At 38.1% G+C, this 21,466-nt stretch overlaps 4 protein-coding genes across 4 annotated transcripts; all 4 read left to right on the top strand.

Annotated features, from left to right (window-relative positions):
* The first annotated feature begins 12,381 nt into the window (after positions 1-12,381).
* On the top strand, positions 12,382-13,279 carry LOC144476354 (uncharacterized). The gene is made up of 3 exons (XM_078193150.1): positions 12,382-12,660; positions 12,721-12,859; positions 13,011-13,279. The coding sequence occupies exons 1-3, from the start codon at positions 12,382-12,384 to the stop codon at positions 13,277-13,279; spliced, it is 687 nt and encodes a 228-aa protein (XP_078049276.1).
* Positions 13,280-13,658: 379 nt separating this feature from the next.
* Positions 13,659-16,639, top strand: LOC144476401 (uncharacterized). Its single transcript, XM_078193301.1, has 4 exons — positions 13,659-13,711; positions 14,068-14,287; positions 14,553-14,864; positions 16,232-16,639. The coding sequence occupies exons 1-4, from the start codon at positions 13,659-13,661 to the stop codon at positions 16,637-16,639; spliced, it is 993 nt and encodes a 330-aa protein (XP_078049427.1).
* Positions 16,640-17,994: 1,355 nt separating this feature from the next.
* On the top strand, positions 17,995-18,979 carry LOC144476365 (uncharacterized). Its single transcript, XM_078193190.1, has 4 exons — positions 17,995-18,179; positions 18,297-18,454; positions 18,513-18,689; positions 18,822-18,979. Exons 1-4 carry the CDS (start codon positions 17,995-17,997, stop codon positions 18,977-18,979), a joined length of 678 nt encoding a protein of 225 aa, XP_078049316.1.
* A 274-nt stretch (positions 18,980-19,253) lies between these two features.
* Positions 19,254-20,068, top strand: LOC144476590 (uncharacterized). Its single transcript, XM_078193702.1, has 4 exons — positions 19,254-19,330; positions 19,392-19,555; positions 19,652-19,804; positions 19,881-20,068. Exons 1-4 carry the CDS (start codon positions 19,254-19,256, stop codon positions 20,066-20,068), a joined length of 582 nt encoding a protein of 193 aa, XP_078049828.1.
* The last annotated feature ends 1,398 nt before the right edge of the window (positions 20,069-21,466 follow it).

The following is a 21,466-nucleotide window of genomic DNA, read 5'->3' as shown; positions in this document are numbered from 1 at the left end:
GAATACCATAACTTTTGACTCGTTGAACACTCTTCTCCGAACGATCACATAGATATTCAAGACATTTAATAGAACGAAACATTAGGAAATATTGCCACAATTTAATCAAAGACCCGCATTTACAAAATTAGTACACAATTTCAAGCATCTTAGAACGAAAATGTAACTTTCACACCGCCACATCCACCGAGCCTCATTAATCACCCTGTGGTTCGCGTTCCTCGGGATATTTACCTTTAAACGTGCACATTTAGCGACGGTCTAATTATAATTGAACTTAGAAATAGCGTACTATAATCGCTCTATATACGTTCTATAAACGTTCTATAAACCCGTGGTACGCTCGCGAGTCGCGTTATCGTGTAAACTGGCACCGCGGCTAATATCTTGGCAGAGGCGTCTCGCACGACATAACAACCGAACCGTCAACCTGTCCACGCGCGCGAGACGAATCGGAATCAGGGGAATGTAGTGGCTGTATAAATAACGAAACAGCTCGCTAGCCTAACCGAAGAATTATAGACGATTTCTTTCACCCGTTTGGTAACGTTATAAATCAACGAGGTTCCCCAGTTACGAACCCCGAGCTAATTGGCCGGCTACTAACGAAGATTTTGGCAGGTACGGTGGCCGTAACGCCACCTCCGGCCGATTTGTCCGTGTTCCTGCGACTAATTACGTCGGGGAATCGTACACGAGCGATGAGCGCCGTTGATTAGGCGAAGATTACATCGTTCCGTTGTGGGATTCTCTCGTGATTTAAAAGACTTCGGTTATAGAGATTGGAGAATGATGGTCTGAGTATCGTGATCAGACCATGTCTATCGTTCCTTAATCTGTGAATGTGTATTTCATATTTGTACAGTTTTGATTTATTAAAAAGCAGTACGTAGTAACATTTTTTTACCTCGTCTAAATGAAGAGCTTGCTTAGAGGAATCCATGGATGCGAAGATAGATATGTTTGAAAATGTGCGAATCTCTTTAAACTTCGTTTAGAGAGTATTACCTTTCGGAAAGTGCATCAGATATGATAAATCCGCATTTATAATTTGAAAGTAATCTCTGAGCATTTATAGTTCGAGTTGTAAACGACTAAAACGTTGTAGAATGATTTTAGTGTAAATAAAATGAGGAAAGTTAGTAGTAGCAAAGGATTCGATAAGGCTGCTGTTTAATAATTAATTTAAAAACATAACGAAAATAGAATGACGAAATTGGGACTAAAGTCAGATAAGTTAAAGTAAAATCAGATAATTAGATTCACTTGAAACAAATTTAATCTATTTTAAAAGTATCCATTCGTTTTTTAGTTTGTTAAGTGTCTTCTTATTGATTTATTCTGACCGCATGTAGCACGTACCTCGCGAGGCGTCGTGTTTTCAAACGAAACTAATAAACGCGGCCCGACAAGCTGGAGCATGGAAGTTCCTTGAAATCCAAAAACGAACACGTGACACCGGCATCGAACCGGCATTCTCGGGATTTTGAACCGGCACGGTGCTCACCTACCAAAGAAGAGCTTCCTCGAACAAAGGATCTGAATCAGTTTGTCCCGTGGAACCAGCTGCTGCTCGTAGGAAACGAGGCGACACGTTTCGGATGAGACACATTCCGAAAATTAAAAAAGATGCCGTCCACCTTTTTGTTTGCCTCCGCGAAAATTTAACGAGCGTCTCAAAGAAACCATTTTTCTTCTATGCCAGTCTGTTAACGAAATGACAACGGTTTCGGGATCGTAAAAGACAAGTTGGTTATAACATTTCGAATAGAGATTATTCTTAGATCGTAGTTCTAAAGTTAGACATCATGTTCACATTTTTATGCGGGATGAGTCATTATTGATTTAAATTTATATCGAAATTTCAATCTGAATATCATATTTCCGTCTTCTCTGTTTTAATCAATTTTGATTATTTCGAGATACTTTGAATCAGTATCAAATTTAAATTTTACAGACATTTTAATTTCAACATCAATCAGCTTCTTTTCCCCGATTGCAGTTCGTGCAGATGTTAACCCCTCACACTACGATTCCTTTCGCGCTGCGTTGATTAGCACTTGTTTGTTCTTAACATTTTTTATAATAGGACCAGACAATTTTTGTTTCTTTTATTGTCTTTATGTACTTTTATTTCTAGTCTTCGATAAGAGAAGCATTTATCTTTATTTCGATGTGGAAGAAATGAATAATGTTCGTATTTAGTAGATCTTGCATGAAATCTGTATCACGAGTCTGACTGGTTATCATAGTGCAAGGGGTTATATATGCATTTACGATAGTTACAGATTTGTGAATGTGAAGTTAACATTTATAGAATCAATAATGAATATCTGTACTTCCTACAATGCATTTCCAATACAAGAAATACCCTGGACAATTGAACAAACTTTCCTTTCATCCCAAAGTTCAACAAAATGTCCGCAAAAGTCACAATTTGCATAAATATCGTCGGACGAACGAAGACAGACAATGTGACAGAATAAAAGGATAAACGTCTCGAAATTGGCTGGCAAAGTTGCAGCGACCGTTTGATGTTCGAGCACGCGAACCGAGACAAATCGTGTGGGGCGTCATTAAATTAAAAATCATCCGTTCAGTATGATGGCGGGCGGCGCGTACGCCGGCTCGCGTGTCTCATTAAATTTATACCGGCGTTCACATTCCCGTCAGGCGACGTAGCACCCAATTAAACGTTTGATATAGAGTGGCCCCCCGTGTTTTGACTTTCGGGGCGCGGCGCACGTCGCGAATCCGGCAAAAATAATCCGCGGCACGCGAAGGGGGCCAAAGGGGGGAGAGGGCGCGGATTCGCGGGCGAATTTCGCGGAACGACAAGTTTCGCTCAAGACGACCGTACACAGTGTAAAATTACTGCCACGAGGTAAGCCCGACCCGCGAGGTCGCCCTTTTTTCATCCTCCCCGTTCTACGTCGTACAACTGTCTTCTTCACTGATAGTTTTATCGTCCCCGGCAGCAAAGAATATATCCTTCGTTCCAGTCTCCTCAGAATCCGCTTAATTGTTCGTCTTGGATTTAAGGAACAAAGGGCTGAGGCAGAAATGGAGCTACTTTACTGGTTGCTGCATTTTTCTTGGACGTTAACCTTGTCTTGATGACTGCCTCTCGGACGAGAGTTTATTGCTACTGCTAGGCAGAATTAGATCCGCCATGCGATGTTCTTGAAAATCTGCTTAATTATCTGCAGCGATGCTATTTTTGTTAAATCTCAGTTCTATTGGCAAATATTGTTCGTTTTATTATAGTTACTAGCAAATATTACATCCATGTTGTATGATTATCAAAATCTATTTAATTATTATCGTCGATTTTAATTACAGATTGAGACAAATCGTGAACTGCGGAAGCAGCCATATTATTTTTGTTAGTTTCGTTTCTTGAGTTTTGTTCCAATTGTTTCACGCTCATAAAAGCTTACCTCTATTATTTTAGAAAAATTTACCTTATTACTCGTGTCGATTTTAATGTCAATTTGAGATATGAATGAAGAACTCTATTCGGATAATTTTATTACTATTAATAGGAGTATCGAAATCCACCATTTACATTCATAATAGTCTACTTAATCGTCGATCTTAATGACCACAGATGAAAGTAGACGATCAAGTGCAGTTACTACAGCGACGACATTCTTTTTTGACAGTAATGTCGTCTACATATATCTTTCTCAAGTCGATTTATTATGGTTATTATTGAAAGCTAAGTCTTGCATCTTGTCTCATTAACATCAACTTTAAAGGAACACCGAAGCTGGCAGAAAATGAAGTTCTGTAGTTGTAGCAACGCCATTTTTCTGATATCGTCTAAATTCCAGATGAGCAATAATCGCGACCGTGCAATAAAACCATGACAATCCGCGTAATTCTCAGTTGACATAAGGAACGAGACGTTGCAGACAAAAATGATGTTTATGCGACAACTATGATATCTATCTGGGCATTAACGTCGCTTTAACAGCTTTCTGCTTCCTTTCGATATTTAATCGAACACCGTGCATTCAAGCCTTGTGTGCGCAGATTCGAATAAATTGTTGCTAGTAACTTTTTATTACCGTGAACGTTGTTAAGTATGATTTGCTCGGATTCGGTCGGCTGTATAAAGTCTTCGAGGGATACGTAATTCCCACAAGAGAATCTGTGTTCCCGTCATCGTTTGACGTTGAAGATTTTGGCATAAAGTACGTCGGATCATCGAGGTCGGACGTAAACCATCTGCTTCGCGTCGTTACCGGCGATCGTTCCGTCAAATTAATTTGTCGTGATTCCTGTTTTCGTTCCCGTTCCTTTGCGTTCCCGTTCCCGCTGTGCTATCTTTCAGAGTCATGGCCGTAAACGTCTGGTTGCCCAACATTTCTTAAACACTGTTCCAATAATTGTTACGGTTTTATCGTGTTTTTATTACCTTCCATCTGGTTTCTATACTTCTATTTTAACTTTGTATTTTTACTAATTATAAGAGCAATATACAACTGTAGGAACATTAGAACAATTCAAACAAGTTTAATTAAACTTGAACTTATAACCACAGGAAACCACAGAAAAGAAAACGTTGTTTATTGCTAACTTTCAAATAGAATTTCTTGAAGATCAAATGATAGAGAACAGTTCACCAAAGATTCTCGCCGAACCCAGAATAAAAATCTCGTAACACGTTCTTTCTAAAAACGGATAAAACGGTGCAGAGACTATAATTTATAGATGGACCGTGTCGGCCCGTCCGCCATCTTGTTTTTCCAGTGCGTTCGTTTACGAATCTAGCGGAGAAAAGAAAAGGGGACAGTGTTAGGGTACTGTAGTCGATAAAAATCGTTGACAAGAGGCGCAGCCATAAATTTTCGTCGCGAAAGAATTATTGCTGACGGATAAAGACTCGAGACGGCTAGCAACGATCTGACCAAAAGCGTTCGCGGCCACGGAGTTGTTGAGGAACGTGGCGTTACTGACATCCAGTTGCAAGCTCTCCCTCTCTGTTTCTCTCTTTTGCGAGCTTTCTCGAGCTTTTCCTTTTCGGAAGTTCTGGATGGTTCACGAGTGTGACTCAACGCGACGCCGGAAAAAAGAGGAAAAGTAACCAGGGCCGAGCCATGTAGCCGTCTGATGAAAGAAAACGCTGACAAAGGAACGCTTGCGGATTAACTCTCGCATTATTTTCCACTTGCCAGCTGAGGAATTAAACTTAACGACATTTGCTGGCACGGCCACGTTCTCCAAGTCGGTTCTCGCACTTTGCAACAGTAGCCGTAATGTTTTGGAATTCTTTGATTATTCTATGAATGTCTATTAACGTCTGTTAACGACTATTAACTCGAGACTTCTTAATTTCTCTCAAATCTAATCATAAGGTGTATATTTATATATGTGCCCATAATTAAAAAAGTGGTCTAAGTCATATATTTCTTGTTTCGAGATATTTAATGAACTGCATTTGCATAAATTAAAATATATTTTTACATTATGCTATCTTTTTATTTAGAATTTCATTGGTCTTGATTAATGGAAATTTATTATGAATATGAAATTTTGTGTGAATTTCATACGAAAATGTTGTTTTCAAAGTTTGAATTGATTTAGACCATTTTAAAAATTAACTGAATGTCCTATAAACGACCTAAGGCAATAAAGAACTATGTTTTTTATTTGAAACAATAACTTTAATGAAATAATTCATGCACATTTATTAATGATTCTAAAAAAGTAATGCATTTTTATCATTTCGAGTTTTTAAGATTTTTAAAATGTTCCTGAAAAACTGGAGGACTGTATGGTAGTAAACACATAATATCTTTATGTTTTTCTTCCGATACTGGTCTTGTGGTGATGTGTAAAGGAAGTAGCTTAATATTTCCGTATATTTTAGGTGAAAAATCCAAAACGTGGAATTCAGGAGCATCTAAAGAAGTTTTATGGAACATTTTATATGGTTCATTTTTCACGAATTTGATCCATTGTATTTGCAGCCGTTGTTGACTCTTCTAGTGATTTCGTTGAAATATAATCCGACTGCGACATTCGTTTTATCGAAAATGTATAGTTCTTCTCCTAAACTTTTCTATGAGTTCATAATAGTGTTCAGGGTTGTATAAGTAACTTGTTTTTTTTTATTTTCATTTCTATCAACCCAAAATCACGGTCATTCGGTAAAAAGGAATGATCCGATATCAGAAATTTGTGGTCTATTGTTTCAATATTATCATTAAGACACCGTTTTCAAGTTATGTTTATATAATTGCTTCAAATTTTTGTCTTAGACTACTTTCATAATTAACACTAAATGAATTCCATATAAGGTTGAAATTACAACCACCATCTAATGGTTCATTTTTGACGATATCGTAAAAATTACATTGAATAAATTTAATTTAAAATAATGTGGTGTAAAATAACTGATAAGCTCAATTTTTTTTTAATTTTGACTTAGACCACTTTCATAATTATGGGCATATATGTGTACATTCGTATGGCTATGTGATTGAAGTTGAAGAAACTGTAAAATCATTGTAAAGAAACTGTTTAGTCGGACAAAGATAGTGGAGTAATGAAATCAGTAATATAGAGGAGTCTTAATGAATAGTAATTCTTAGTGGACATTTTTTGTTGAATATCATATTACTAAGAATAACTGTTTAGATACGCTGTAGGCGACATATGCCATGTATCACTTGATGTAAAGCGTCGCTTCGTCAAAAACTTTCCTAGCGATAATTTCCGTATATTTTATAAATACAGTCTGAAATACTGCGGAAGAGATCAAAGCTCTGATTTACGCTTCCGCGGGATAAAAATGGCACTCGTCACGCAATGTTCACGCAGAGTCACGTGCCCCGCAGACACAACAGGTGTCCCAATACTCGTGAAAAGGGGGGTATTATAAATCTGTCTGGTAAACAATCCGTCTGTAAATTAAGCCACCATCGCAGAATAATTTACTGACGTAACAGTTGTGTAAATTCACCGTGGGGTGAGATGATTCAGGTCAGGCAGACGGAAGAAGATGGCCGTCTCTACCCGGAACGGATCACTGAGAATGGCGTTCCAAGTATGAGGACATCGTTAACCGGCCGTGACGCATCTTCCAGAAATCCGTGCAATCGGAAAACTAAAATCGTATGGGGACAAGACAAATAGCCCAACGTCGGTCTGCCGTTCGTCCCACGGCTAAGAAACGAAAGGGACTCCGTCGAAATAGAAACGGGACCATTAATGTTCATTAGCACCTCTTGGCGCCGCCTCTTGGTCGATTTAACAATGTTATAGCGGACGTCGAATTTGTAATGTTTATAAATGATCGGCAGAACCATGATCGAAACGTTGTCGGAGAAATCGTGGTGCACCGATACGGATTATGCGGAAGTCGACGATTTTAGAAATGGAAAAATGGAAAGACAAAAACTTTGTTCGTTTAGGGAAACTTGTCGTGAACAACTATAGATTAATTATTGAGTCGAGATTACTGCGTGAAAAATCTCAACTGTATTACATATTATCTGTATTACCTAGAACAAAGCTGTAATACAGTATATAAATACAGTATGAACTGTATTACCTATAATCATATACGTATATCGTATAATCGTACTTATACTTTAACATTAAACTATTGATTGACTTATAAAACGATTCTAATTCTAAATTTATGGAAAATAGAAATGAAAAAGGAGGGACACTGCATTGAGACTAATGAATCTTTTCAGCTGATGACTCTGAACTCTGGATTTTATTTAGCAGCTTTAAAGACAAGTTAAAAATCGTACATGTAGCAAAAATATTTCATAACCAAAGCAAGAATACAATACATTACTCTTGAACTAAATATATTCAGAGAAATTGAATCTATCTCAGACGACGACGTTCAAAGCCAGTACTTACTGCTAACATAGATTCTACATTTTCTCCACTCTTTTATAGTCTTCTAACATCGCTGATTTAATTGATACAGCAAAGACCGATGAATGTTAATTGCCATTTTTTATGAGTATGACCCGTCATGGAAATTACTAAGAATAATCTGTTAAGTATGAATGTTATTCAGTTTCTTTAAACGGAATTAATTAAGTACCGCATAGTAGAAGAAATGTTTACTTTTGACATTATTTTAATAATTTTTTACATTTAATTCATTTATTACATTCGTATTGTATGAATGCTGTACAGATCATATACTTTGTCTTTACATTATATATTATGTAATCAAGTTTGTAATAAATTTTATCGATTAAACAATGTGATTTTCACCAATGACACACATACATTAAATATTGAAACACATAAGCACTAAAAAATAAATGTTGATACGCAATGAATATGATTCTCTTTTCCTTCGAAAAGATTATAATATATTTTTATTCAGACTAAAGAATGGAAAACAAATTGTAACAGTAAAAGAAAAGCCCTTAAATTCGCAACACAAAGATAAGTGGTTATGGAACAAAATATCACAACATGTATGCAACATATTCCTTTTCTGTGCACCATTCTATCCGCTGTTTCGAAGTACGACTGTACTAACATGTTTATTAACGTTCCGCTTACGTGATTGGACATTATGATCATATATTTGCAATTCCAATCTCTATGTATAGCGTGACAGTTAACATTGTGATTGAATTCCAATGTTGGCCAAATATTAATGAGAATAAAATGTTCAGTCTTTATGCGAGGTTATCTTCTAAACGATTAATACAATCGCATCATTATCAATCATTGAACAGTGAAGATAATGGTACGACACGAGGCTAACCATGAACGTGGTAGAGCATCTGCCGAAAATACTCGACGAAACGGTGATTTCGAAAGGGAGGTATCAGTAGTCTAATCATTATGAAATTCGACAGACAAATTGTCGTGTCGTGTTTCTCCCGCTGGTCAAAGAAGTTCCTGAAGAATCGTGACGGTTCGCAAGACAAAAAGGAGAAGACGGCAACGTGTTTGAACGACGTTCATTGTCACAAGACGACACGAGGGAAACGAGGAAGTGGCCGCGACGAAATCGGAACCGCGGGGTGCCGTCTTCAGCGTCGACCTCGAGGTGGATCCTATTGGCCGACTCCGTCGGTGGCGAACCGAAGATTTGGTGTTCGCTTCTCGTCGACGAACAACGACGTCACGGTTCTATTCCTGGCCGTGTGGACGCAGCGATATCTTTAGAGCAACCGGTCGGTACAGTCCGTTTCCGAGCTTTTCTTCCTGCGGAGCGGGAAGGTTTGCCAGCGGCCGGGCGGAGACGACAAAGATGATTCGTTTCGCCACCGAATTTCGACGTCCCGTAACGTCATCGTTTCGCCAGAGTTGAAACACGACGTCTGTCGCATCGTTCGATTTGGACGAATTCACTTTGACGCCTTGTTTTACGGACCCTGAGATCCCTGAAGCTCTATCCGCTCTTAGCTGGCTGAATAGCGGTCTTGAATAGCTTCTATCTTCGGGCTAAGTGTCCCGTGCACCACATTTCCATTCAGACGGGCACTCTTCTTTTGCGAACTTCCTCGAGCGGACGGTGGAACATGTCTAGATCGATACGCAGAAGTTTTGTGACTTTCTTAAGTGTGAATCTTCTTGAGTAAATATAGAGTTCCAGATTTGGTACTGTTAAACATAGCTTTATTATTACAAAACAGGTTCTTATACACTCGTGGCTAGTCAATATAGATAAAGATTTTAGTCGTCTTCATGATCTTGAAATACCATGGAATCTGTAGTGTAATAAAGCTATTCTATTCCGTCAGCAATATTTATGTTTACGTAAATATTCTTGAATAATTTTCTTAATAATTTTCAAACCTTCCGCAAACGCTCTGTTTAAACACGACGCTATGTAATTTATTCGACTTTTCAATTTATTATTTTAAAACTTACATTTAGCAGACTAGATACAAAATATGATAAATTATCGCATCTCACAACTAGAATATGTAAAAGAAATGATTTATCGTTCGTTCATTCATGAAGGTTGTGGCATTAAAGAATTGTCTCTTGCTCGGCGAAGATATTATCTTTTACAATTGAACCGAAGGTTACTTGGACTTTTTAGAAATGGCGAATTTATGACATATAAATGAAATTCTAAGTCAGCAAAATGTGTATTCAATTCGTTCAAATTTCTCAACTATCAAATTTAGATACTCCATAAAAATTCACAAGTTAATTATTGAACGTGTGAAGTGCGAGAAAATATGTACATTTAGCAAAATTACCAACACATTTATCTTATTTCCATCACAAGAAATCGTTTCGAATTTGAGGAGAAAGAATAGTTTTCTCTGCTCCGTCTTTTACATAACGATCTACGAACACGGAACTTTGCATAAGGAACCGAGGTCCACTTATTATTGACACGTTGCGCAGGTATCCGCCGTTGCGCAATAAAGAGCACCGCGTCTGCGTCGGCATTGTTTGAAGGAAAGTTGACAGTGGGTTGTTGGAAAGTTTATTGAGAATCCGTACAGGCTCTGTCCCGGCTGCGAAGACACGACGGATTCCGGAAGCGGAGTGACCGAACTCTCGAACCGATGTATCTCTAAATAAAGCATGCATGACTCCGGTGTACTGTCGATTGCAGTCGGTGGCCTGTGTCTAGTTCTCCACATTGAACTATCTGTTGGTCTTGGCCCGGGGCCAATCACCGATGAAAAAGTAGGGGTGAGAATAAGATTGATGCTCGTGCAGCCCGACTGAAACGAATCGTTCCTAACGCGCAAAATTAAGCCGGTTTACATACGAATTCTATGCAAAGTACTAATATTACGCGCACTGAAATAGTAATGCAACGGACCGGCTAACAGTGGACGGGTTTGGGAAAATTGCTGCACTTCGAACGGATCGAGCTCGTGTCAAATATCTGTACATTACATCTATGTTCTATCGCTGGTTAACAATTTCTTAATGACCCGTGCACCGAGTAAAGATTAGAAATATTATGGTATTCTGGATTTTTATGCTTATTTTTAGTTCTTAAACCATTCTTACAAATTGAAAATTCATTATAAAAGCAGCGACGTCGTTATGCAATTTCAAATTTTCGTGGATAATTTTCATTTTTAAATTGTCTCTACGAACTAAAAATCCATTATAAAAGTAGAGACGTTATTATGCAATACTGAATTTTTATGGATTATTTTAGTTTCCAAATTATTTCTTTGAACAATAGACTCATTGTAAAATTATGGTAGGGACATCATTACATGATTCTGAATTTTCATAGACTATTTTAGTTTTTAAACTATAGTTTCAAACTAGAAATTCGTTATAAAATTAGCATTAATGACTGTCATCTTTAGTCTGGTTTATTGGACTCATTACCCGAATGGCGAGGTACCGTTTCGTAGAATAAAAAAACGAAAGTGTAAGGAAATAATTTTAATTATTCTCGAGTGAGTCCGTCTCTTTTTATTTAAGATGAACTACGTCAGGCTGAAATATTGACCTGGAAAATGGATAATTCGTATTGAAAGTGGCCGCAAGCCAAACACAATAATCCCGAAACGGCCGGTGCCATCTTCCGTTAATACGCGGCAGCTTTGTTCGGCATTGCGCGTAAACGCATCGGTCTACGACTATTTATTGGGCACGGTTTATTTGCTCAACCGACGTTGCAACTTAAAATCATACACGGCTGACTGTTCCCGGGACGGTAGTCGTACTACTGCCGTCCCGTTTGTTTGAACTGCCGTGAAATGACTGAACTTTCGGCCCGCGAACTATGTTACGCTACAAGCAATGCCGGCCAGAGATGTCTGAATGTCACCGCGATCTTAAAAGTCGGAATCGCGATTCCTCGACAGACCAAATACCAGTTTATTGCCAAAGAACGCGCATTTCACGCCATGTTGTCCGTCACATAGCTCCGGAAAGCATGGGCAGTGCAAGCTTCGCCGGTAAACCATGATTTAAGTTCCCTTAACTTCTTTATATTCTGAAAAATTCGAGACAGCTGAATTCTCTTCAAGAAAACTGGCAAAAATGGATTCAAAGTATCTCTGTGAATAAATTTCTAAAATGCAGCTAACGCAGATCGAAGGTTGTGAAAATCGTCTCAGAAGATCATCGTTCTAAGTAACTTATTCGATCGAGAAATTTGGTCTTTATCTTCTAGTTTTGATAATTCGCTTATTTGTTACTTTATTCTTACGATTTTCTGTAGCGTACAATAATACAAAATTCAAAGGAAATGATATTAAGAGTGCAAATTCCAACTGACAATGAATGCAAAATCACAAACAGTATAGTGGCTAAATAGCTGTTTAATCATTACAGGCTTCCATACAAGAAGAACAAAAATGTACACCGCCGAAATAAATTCTCAGTAACAGCAAAAATATTTCTCGCAACGCTGCCATGGTTCAAGGATAGAATACAGAAGACAGGATGGACCAGTACATTACAACGTATAAAAAAGACTACATATGGCCGTCCAGAAAGGTCCAACGAGCGGCATCGAAGCTGCAGGATGCCAGCTTTTGTCGATGCGATTCCGGTCAGTCTCGCGAGATCAAGGTCACCGAATTATGCGGGGATCAGCAAAGTTGGAGTCGCATGGGCCCCATGGGACGTCTTTTAGACCCTCAGCTATATCCTGCAAAAACTGGGCCTCATCCAGAAACAGAAGTGACGAAGTTCGATCAACCGAGCACCTATCTTAAAAAAGTAAATTGATCGTAACTTAACACGAGCCTTGCAGCTGGATGACGGAGATCATTCTTTTAGCTAGAGGAGAAGCATCCTAATCTCTATGGAGTCTTAAAAGATGCAACAGAGGATGAGATCATACTTCGAGTGGACCAAGATCGACTGATGACCACTTATCAATTAGATTATGGCCCGAAGGGACAGGAAACTTGCACCGGTAAGATTGATTTGATTATTCAGCATCTTTCTCAGAGATTGGAAGAGTTTTGCAATTCTTTAATGAGAACAATAGTTTTCATTTGAATAGAGCTTACAGTACAGAGTGTAGATAGACGAGAAATATCGCTAAAGTGAATTATTTATAATAGCTGAGGAAATGCAAAAGAAAATGAAAATTGACGCGAAAGAAAGCGGGACGCCGTCTCCTCGAGGCGCATTGATTAAGCAACGCAAAAAGGAACAAGATCACAAATCGAAGAAGAAACCAAAGAAGGGCGAGGATGAGACTCAAGAAACTCGACTACCACCGTGGCGTTCCGAGTACCAAGATAGTATCAGCAGATTAGGCACCGCAATCATGAACTTGAAAATGCACCAGAAGAAAACTGCAGCGCCCGCTTGGGCTATAGCAAATTAATAAAACAAACATATTTCGATTCAGCACATTTTTTTTTAATAAAGTCACAAATGCACTTGGGATTCTTGTACTTCTTCGCATTATGTACCATAGGAATCCAAGGATCCTTGAATAGTTAAATTAAAGATGTTGCAGTGCAGTTCTTTTAGAAATAAAGATTATAAATTACCGTCTTGGTAGTTGAAATAAATCGTCTCTGTGAATGCATTTCACTCAAGACGTTGAAGGCTCTGAAGTTGCCCAAGATCTTTCCTGTCAATTCACGCGAAGAACACGCATACGGTTATGTGAACCGTAAGAAGGCAGTGCTGTGGACAAAATTCTGCGTAATAATGCATAAATCGCTGGGCGGTTTTCGACGACGTCTCTCTAGAGGTGAATGAAAATGACGACCTCGTCTCCAGGTCGTAACCATGGCAGAATGACCGACGAGTAATAATCTTTTTCTAACGCACGGCCATAACGTATTGACTAGCGTGCATTTAATCGATCACAGTTATCCAAATCTTCCCGAAAATTCTTTATACAACAAAAGCAATTTTTTGAGACTTTAGTTAGCTAAAGGCGATTGGCCAAGTATTATGTTTCTATTATATTATGTTTGTTGATTGTAAAATGCTTGATCTCGAACTCAACAGCATGTAAAAGACTTTCAACCTGATTGAATTGATCATTATACTTTCATCAATTTCGATCTAAATAAAGGTTATTGTATGCTAAACGATCGATCAAATATTTTCCATCGACAATCCGTATTTCTGAAGACGTTAACTAAACATTGCAATAAGATGGTCGCCGAAGGTGTCGGCCCATCGGAAAACGTCGTCGCAAACGACGGGACCTCACTGGCAGAGGGAAGTTCCACCAAAAACTACTTCGTTTACCGGTACGGGATCGAGGATCTATCAGCAAGCGTGCGGCTGCGACCACGAGATAAATTATATGGGGGCGAGGACTTCCGAGGAATCTGACTGCGAGCCTGCGGACACCTACGTTGATAAGAATACCGTATGATTAATAGCGTTTATTTTAACATTTACAAGTCGAACCGTGACGTAAAGCAAATTGTAGGAAACGGGCACCACGTGCCAGAACACCGAGATTTTTGGGACACTGGCAAGTGGTTTTCCCCACTGAATTTCTTGCTTGCGAAGATTTCGAAGAAACTAATCGACGAGACTAAATATAAATTATTAGCTGGTTAAGCTGATTTTTAAAAGCACAGCTTTGTTCATTCGTTAATAAATTTAATATAGATAGCTATTCTCTACAGTTGAAGAACAATGAGTCGGTCTACGTTAACATCGCCCCAAGACCTGACAACCTCGCTATCAAATACCCACGTTTCGCTCATTACGATGGCAACTATACGCCGGAAGCGATCCTGGCAATGCAGAAATTGCGGAAGCTGAAGGAGCTACAAATCAAACGGGATATGAGCGAAAAATACTACACGCAGGCGATTAAACGACTGATCGGGGAGTATTATATGGAAGCGAAGACATTGGCGGCAGCCACCGTGAGCCCTCAAAGGGAAATGCACAGTGCCAGCTTTCCTCTATATGAGAGAAACAGAGGAAAAAATGTACGTGAAATACCACGAAATATTTTTGTCGTTGATCGTTTGCTTTTTACTTAGAAAAGCTATCATAAAGTGACAGACATTTTATTTTTCTCTATTAAATGCTTTAGGTAGTCTTATTTCTTGCTTATTCCTGCTTGAATTTTTTCTTTAACATCACGTGAACTAAAACATGGCAATTGATAAACTAAAAGAATAGTTGCTGCTTTATCATTTTCGAAAATAACTATTTGTTGTTACCAATATCCACAGGGAATATTGAATATATGTATATGCTGCTATTATTGCCCGCGTACTATTCTTACGAGATTTATTATTGATTTTTTTTATGTAATTTTGATTTTCTTTCCACTTTTATAATTAACTTGGCGGTAGGCGTACCCCATATTGTGACCCAGTTCTTTACTACAGAGTCAGAAATAATGAAATAATGAATACCATGACTTTAGAATATTATCATTTAACTGTTTTATTTGCATATTAAGTTTGAAATACGAACAAATTCTAAAATACATTTTAAAATCTGCTTAATTTTATTTGATTACTTCTACGGTAAATTTTATCAAGTAGCGCATTCCGCGGAGTTAAAAAAATCCAGAAGACATCCCCAGCTGCGCATTAATAATAATTTTTCGTGTATTTCAGCTATAATTAATTAATTGCAATTACTTTTCAATTTGCCTACAGGCTGAGAGAAATGGCGCCACGGTATAAAGTCCAATAAAGTTTAAATTCAGCGCCATTGCATGTAGCGATAAAACGCTGAAACTGGTAGACGGAGTAAAAATATATCGGTAGTCGGTAATTGGTTTAGCAATTTCAGCGTTTTATAGTGGCATAATAGTGGCACTATTATTTGTTTATTTATTATAGAACAAGGCACTAGATCACAACTATTCCATAAACCAAAAATAAAACACATTGTCATATTACATATTAATTTATAATTATGTATTATACAAGTAATTGCAACATTGAAGAATTGACTAGTATAAAAATATAATAAATCCAGAGTATGTTATTACTTAAACTTAACTAAAGACATTGAGTTCATAATTATCAAGATGTTAAATATGTCATGTGTTTTAGTAAGGTGCTCACTATTTTTTTTTTTTAGGTATGCAACAAAGAAATAGAATTAAAGCTACATTAGAATTAACCCCGTGCACTATAATAACGAGTATATGTATTATAAATATGGCTGCCAATCATTTCTATTGAATCGAAACAAAATTTGAATCTTCTGTCATCGGAATTTGGGAAGGGAAATAATTAAGGACGAAACAGTCATAATCAACGTAGCTTTGAAAGACGTAATAGTGCAAGGGGTTAAACGCGATTTAGCATTATATCGACAAATACGGTTTCAGAGTCTAGAACCGTGCGGCACAATGACAACAATTACGAAGCTGAATTGCGGGTGCATTCAAGAAACGGCCAGGCCAATTTTTACGACGACGAGGGGTCGGGTTCAACGGTGGAATTGCAACCAATCGCAAGAGGAGGTATTCCTGAAATCGACCCCGTTGAATCCTCAGGAGCACCTGTTTGCCACGATAGAACACCGGAATGATCGGCCACGCAGCAACCTGAAAAAACGGTCCAACATTGAAGCGAAAGCTTATGCGAACATTTCTCAGGACGCTGATGGAGTTTGCGAAACGGAAACCGAGAACGAAATATTGAATGAAGGCGGGAAACCAAAACTGGCGGAATGTGTCTCTAGAGCCTCGTCCCCTTACCCGAATTTTAACGATACTTATGTTGGATCGGCTTAGGAAATGTTTTACATTTCTATGGAACTTCTCAATATTATTTATTCACAGTCTTATTTATGTATAGCAGAACGAGATGGCTTTATTATGAGATGGCAGAATTATTTTGTCTTGCCAACTTTGATTTCGTTTTCCTAAATATTAATGTCTTTAAAATTGAATTTGTCACTAATAATTATAACATATGAATATAACAAAATTTAATCCAGTTTGCAATAGCATCTTTATAGATCAATCGACTGCAAATTAAACTACAATAGAATGTTACAGCTGCAAAAAGGAACTAATTATGTGCACGTTGATAGATCTATAGTTATTTTATTAAATAAAGACACGACATTTGCGTTTCACCGTATCTTCTGCATACTTCAGTAGACACACTATGCTAAACTAACAGAGTTTCTCCATGTCTCTAAACGCCGTGAAAAGATTCGTATTATATCTTAACACGTTTCAATTTTACGCCGCCTTTGCGATGTCAGAATCAATCTACATTATTCCGCGATAAATTTCAAGAACTGAAGAAAGTAGCAGATGGTTAATCAACATCGAATTTATTTTGAATTTCGAGCGGTGCGAAGATATGTGCAAGGTTACGCCGCTCGCGTAAAACTGTCAGGTCTCCTGTCGTCGCTAGCGCTTCCTTTTCTTTTTCTTTGTCAAAATTTCAAGTGGAAAGATGAGAACGATTTCGATGAACTTTTAGAGGTGTCGTAGGATGTTCGGAAACTTTCTACAAAGTGAAGATACTCGGTGGAAGAGGCTCCGTGTTGCGTGTCTGAACGACAACGTAACGCTGACGAGCGACCCTGTCGGCGCGCGTATCGGTTTCACGTTTTTGAACGCCGTGCTGCACTACGCACTCTATAAAGCTGTCGTTGCCTCAATCGTACTGACTAAAGAAACGCTATGCTGGTTTTTTCGGAGGCTAACGAAATCCAGAAGTGCACCCAGCGCCGATCATCCGTCTCTGCCATGTAACGCTTAGTCGCTGTCTTCTTGCAATTAAATTTTCGGTAAGTCTCCGCTGCGAAATTGCGAAATTATCGCTCATTAATTAGCCTGTCCTTCGAAATTTGTTTCTTTCGAAACCATGAAATACAGACATGAAAAATTCTTGTAAAGAACTTCGAGAAATTCCACCTAAATCAAACATCTTGTCAAAGAATCGTTAATCCGTCATAAATAAAATTTTTGTACTTTTGGTTTAATCACTTTAAGTTCCAATACAATTCTTCATCACTGTGTACATTCAATTTAAGATCAGAGCGAGATACTGATCGTTTAACAGTAATTTATGTGTTTCTACAAATACGTTCCTGTAAATTCTAGTACCGTAATCAACTCGCTGATCCGCAATGGCTGCAACTCAACAAAATTTTGCCACTATTACTCACGATGAGTTTAAGTGGCCGTACGCGATACCTCTCGTCGCAAAGCCAGCACAACCACCGATGAGTACTGGAATTCGGTTATTCTCTCCTCGAATTGATCCCGAAGAATGCCCTTGCGATGTCCATGGCCACGAGAAAAATAAAAATAGGTAAAAAATCCGAATATTTCCTGTATCACTTTCGTGAAGCAATTCTATGTAAAACTTGTGGGAAGACTTTACTTTATTGTTAACACAAGACTGAGAGAATTTCTTTAACATTTGCAGGTACAAGTACCTGGCGGACAAGGAACGACAGATTGTTAATGAACTTGTAAATGTTAAGACGGAAATGACTAATCTTGCGTCTGCGCTATTGGACAGCAATTGTGAACAAACGGATGACGTAATGAAGAGCGTTTACGAAACGGATTACTCGAAAAGAGGTACGAATTGATTTGAATTTGCGAACAGAGTACAAGTATTATCACTGTTTGGATTCAGGTTTGCCGATCCAAGACTATAGACAACTGGTTGCGGCAGTCGATTCGCCATATTGCTCTCCATTCCCGACGGAAGTTATGGAGATAAAAGGGGGATACAGGGATCATAAGAACTTTCGTCACACGGCTATCGAGAGACCTCATATACATCCGGTTAAGAAGTTTACGCTCTACGAAGGTAAAAAGAGTGTATCAATTTTTAATCGGTCATGACCAATTTTTAAAAAAAATTAAGGCTTATTAGAATAAGTAGTAGCTTCCGTAAGATTTGTTGTCCGTTGAGATTTGATGCTGATAAATGGGTATGTAGTTCCAGAAACATTCTCCAAGTGGGAAGAACCGTTTACCAGTCGTTCGGAATATATGGATACCTTTAGTAAGATTGGTTTGAGCAATATGAAGAATCGTCAGCAATATCTAGAACCGATACCTTCGTCAAGAAGAAGATTCGGAGACTCTAAACTATGAGATCATGTTCTAAAAGCTATAATGAAACTGTTCTGAAACCTTAATAAATAATAGACTGAATGTATATACGAAACACTTAGGTTTATTTTCTTAAACGGATTCTCCAATTCTTGTTAAATTTAATCCCTAGTTAGGTCACTGCTAAAAATACGCCATCTTGATTCCACATGGTAAATTAGACTTCGGTGTTTCATTTATTATTTCGATAACCAATGTAACTTTTATCTTTCTATTTTCTTTTTTATGTGGAAATGTGAATAAATTCTTTGTTAAAATGCCAAATTATTGTCGATTGTTGCCTACGGAATATAGTCGGAATTATATCAAGAGAAGACCTGTGCCAGCTAAAATGTGAATAATGTTTCAAAAACCTGTGGGGCTTTTATTAAAGTTTACATAACATTTTTGACAGAATTATTCCGAGAGATCGTTTTTCGGAGCGTATCGAGGAATGGGAAATCGATCCACGCACTGCATCGATCCCTACCGAACTCGACGAAGCCGCTGAACAATTAGTTCGGAAACACATCCTCGACTATCAACGATCCGTGTACCAAGTCTCCTACAAGAATTACTGTAAGTCACAACGTTTAAATACAAAACTATTTAATACCAAGCACGTAGCTAGACACAGAAATTACAAAAATTGAATTGCTGTATTCCGAATTGTAGGGGCTAGCCAAAAGAAGTCGCATTCGGATGATTCAGGAGAAGAAACCGAAAAGGAAAAGGATTTACAAAGCGAACTATTGCTGCACATAAAAAATCTATACTTTAATCCTCATACCGAGAAAGTTCTAGCACCACCTCCTACTGCCAAACGAAGTAACATTCATCTTAAAATCAAATAGATACTCGATAGACATATATAATGATACGTTGTTGTATTGTATTTTTCTAGTGCTCGCCTACATCAGACCAAAACTGTTGCACGCAAATCTTTCGACGTACCAAGATACGTTTGCGCGTACTGGAGCCACGGTTATGATGCGGGAGCACGAAAAGAAAACTTCAGGAGATGCAGGAGACGCAAAAGGGCCAATTAAATTAAACGACCCATGCGCTGAATTCAATATCGACAATAATTAGTTGTTTTACGTTACAAGTGATCGCTGCGCGATTGAGAAAACTTCGTAAATTATTCGTTTCTTAGTACTCAATAATTATAACAATTCTTCTCATTAGCGATATTATTGTCTAATTTGTTATGAAAAATAATTAACGGAACTTGAGATATGAAGTAACTTTTACAACATGAATGTAACTTGCTGATTTTATTAAGTCTAGTTGTCACGTCTCCATTTCTGTTTCAATTTGTTTGGTCATCTCGGTAAGTTAAATCATAGCATCTGGATTAATTGATATTTCGCAAGATTAACATTATTTTATATTTTTTTAAATTCACACCACTTCAAGTTAAAATTTGGTAAAGTATTAAAAACATGTCGGACTACTTTAGGAGAGGTGCGGAATAGTGGTTATATTTCTAACAAATAGAATTGTTATTAAATATTAAGAAACCAGAAATAATAAATTTATTAGTGAAAGATATTCGATTGAATAATACGTAATATCGAAATCAGTGTTGACGGTTACTTTCAGGTAAACGTTTGGCGGTATCTTATTGTTCAATTAGTCAGCGCGTCCTTGTCGGCGTAAGTAGTCGTATTTCGTAATGTGTTCGTTGCATGTGTTCTCGCGAATAGCTCTGATCCAGGGTGGGCCTCCATGGATTACTGCTGAGCCTTGGTCCACCCTGTGGTCACTAGTGACCATCGTAGTGATCAGTAATGCTTATTCCAACGGTCATCAATGGTTCTTCAAGTGGTTATCAGTGGTCATTCAAGTGGTTATCAGTGGTCACTCAAATGATTATCAGTGCTCATTCAAGTGATTACGAGATCATTCAAGTGGTTATCAGTAGTCATTTAAGTGTCCTTAACTTTGTGGTCATCCCAGTGGTCACTTCTGGTCATCCTACTGGTTAGTTCTGGTCAGTTTTTCAAAATGCTGCCTCATATCTGCACTTCTTGTTGCTGCTTCTTTTCTTCTACTGTCTTCCTTTGCTGTTGCTGCTGCTGCTTTCCGAGCCAACGTCGCATCGAAATGTGAGTCCCACGCTCTTCCTTTATAAGTAGCATTCTCAATATTACGAGTACAGTGTCGTACATACATATGTAGTATCGGGAATATTTCGGTACCAGGTATGTAATTCTAAGAGTAGGCTTAAGGGCATTAGCGTAAAATTGTGTAGTTGTAAAAAAGAGAAAGCGACGTTGACCTGCCCCGAGCTGCGAGTACCGATGGGTCCTCGGCCCATCGGCAATGCGAATATCCACATCTGGGGTTTGCGGAAACTCCACACTCGCGGTGAACTAAAAAAGTTGTAGCTTCATTCTGATAGCAAAAAACATCGATACATTGGGTTTCCATCTTTTTGACGATGTTGCAGGCGAGCAAAAAATCTGAGAAAAATTGAATACACGA

This window comes from Augochlora pura, chromosome 10 (assembly GCF_028453695.1).
Source record: "Augochlora pura isolate Apur16 chromosome 10, APUR_v2.2.1, whole genome shotgun sequence".
NCBI classification, from domain to species: domain Eukaryota; kingdom Metazoa; phylum Arthropoda; class Insecta; order Hymenoptera; family Halictidae; genus Augochlora; species Augochlora pura.
This window is presented reverse-complemented; position numbering and strand designations above follow the sequence as displayed.

Coding starts and splice junctions, on each gene's coding strand:
- LOC144476354 (XM_078193150.1), top strand. CDS start 12,382: ATGGACCAGTACATTACAACGTATAAAAAAGACTACATATGGCCGTCC. Junction 12,661..12,720: donor CGAGCACCTATCTTAAAAAA/GTAAATTGATCG, acceptor TCATTCTTTTAG/CTAGAGGAGAAGCATCCTAA. Junction 12,860..13,010: donor GGGACAGGAAACTTGCACCG/GTAAGATTGATT, acceptor TATTTATAATAG/CTGAGGAAATGCAAAAGAAA.
- LOC144476401 (XM_078193301.1), top strand. CDS start 13,659: ATGAAAATGACGACCTCGTCTCCAGGTCGTAACCATGGCAGAATGACC. Junction 13,712..14,067: donor CATGGCAGAATGACCGACGA/GTAATAATCTTT, acceptor CATTGCAATAAG/ATGGTCGCCGAAGGTGTCGG. Junction 14,288..14,552: donor CCTACGTTGATAAGAATACC/GTATGATTAATA, acceptor TATTCTCTACAG/TTGAAGAACAATGAGTCGGT.
- LOC144476365 (XM_078193190.1), top strand. CDS start 17,995: ATGGCTGCAACTCAACAAAATTTTGCCACTATTACTCACGATGAGTTT. Junction 18,180..18,296: donor CACGAGAAAAATAAAAATAG/GTAAAAAATCCG, acceptor TAACATTTGCAG/GTACAAGTACCTGGCGGACA. Junction 18,455..18,512: donor AACGGATTACTCGAAAAGAG/GTACGAATTGAT, acceptor GTTTGGATTCAG/GTTTGCCGATCCAAGACTAT.
- LOC144476590 (XM_078193702.1), top strand. CDS start 19,254: ATGCCAAATTATTGTCGATTGTTGCCTACGGAATATAGTCGGAATTAT. Junction 19,331..19,391: donor AGACCTGTGCCAGCTAAAAT/GTGAATAATGTT, acceptor CATTTTTGACAG/AATTATTCCGAGAGATCGTT. Junction 19,805..19,880: donor ACCTCCTACTGCCAAACGAA/GTAACATTCATC, acceptor GTATTTTTCTAG/TGCTCGCCTACATCAGACCA.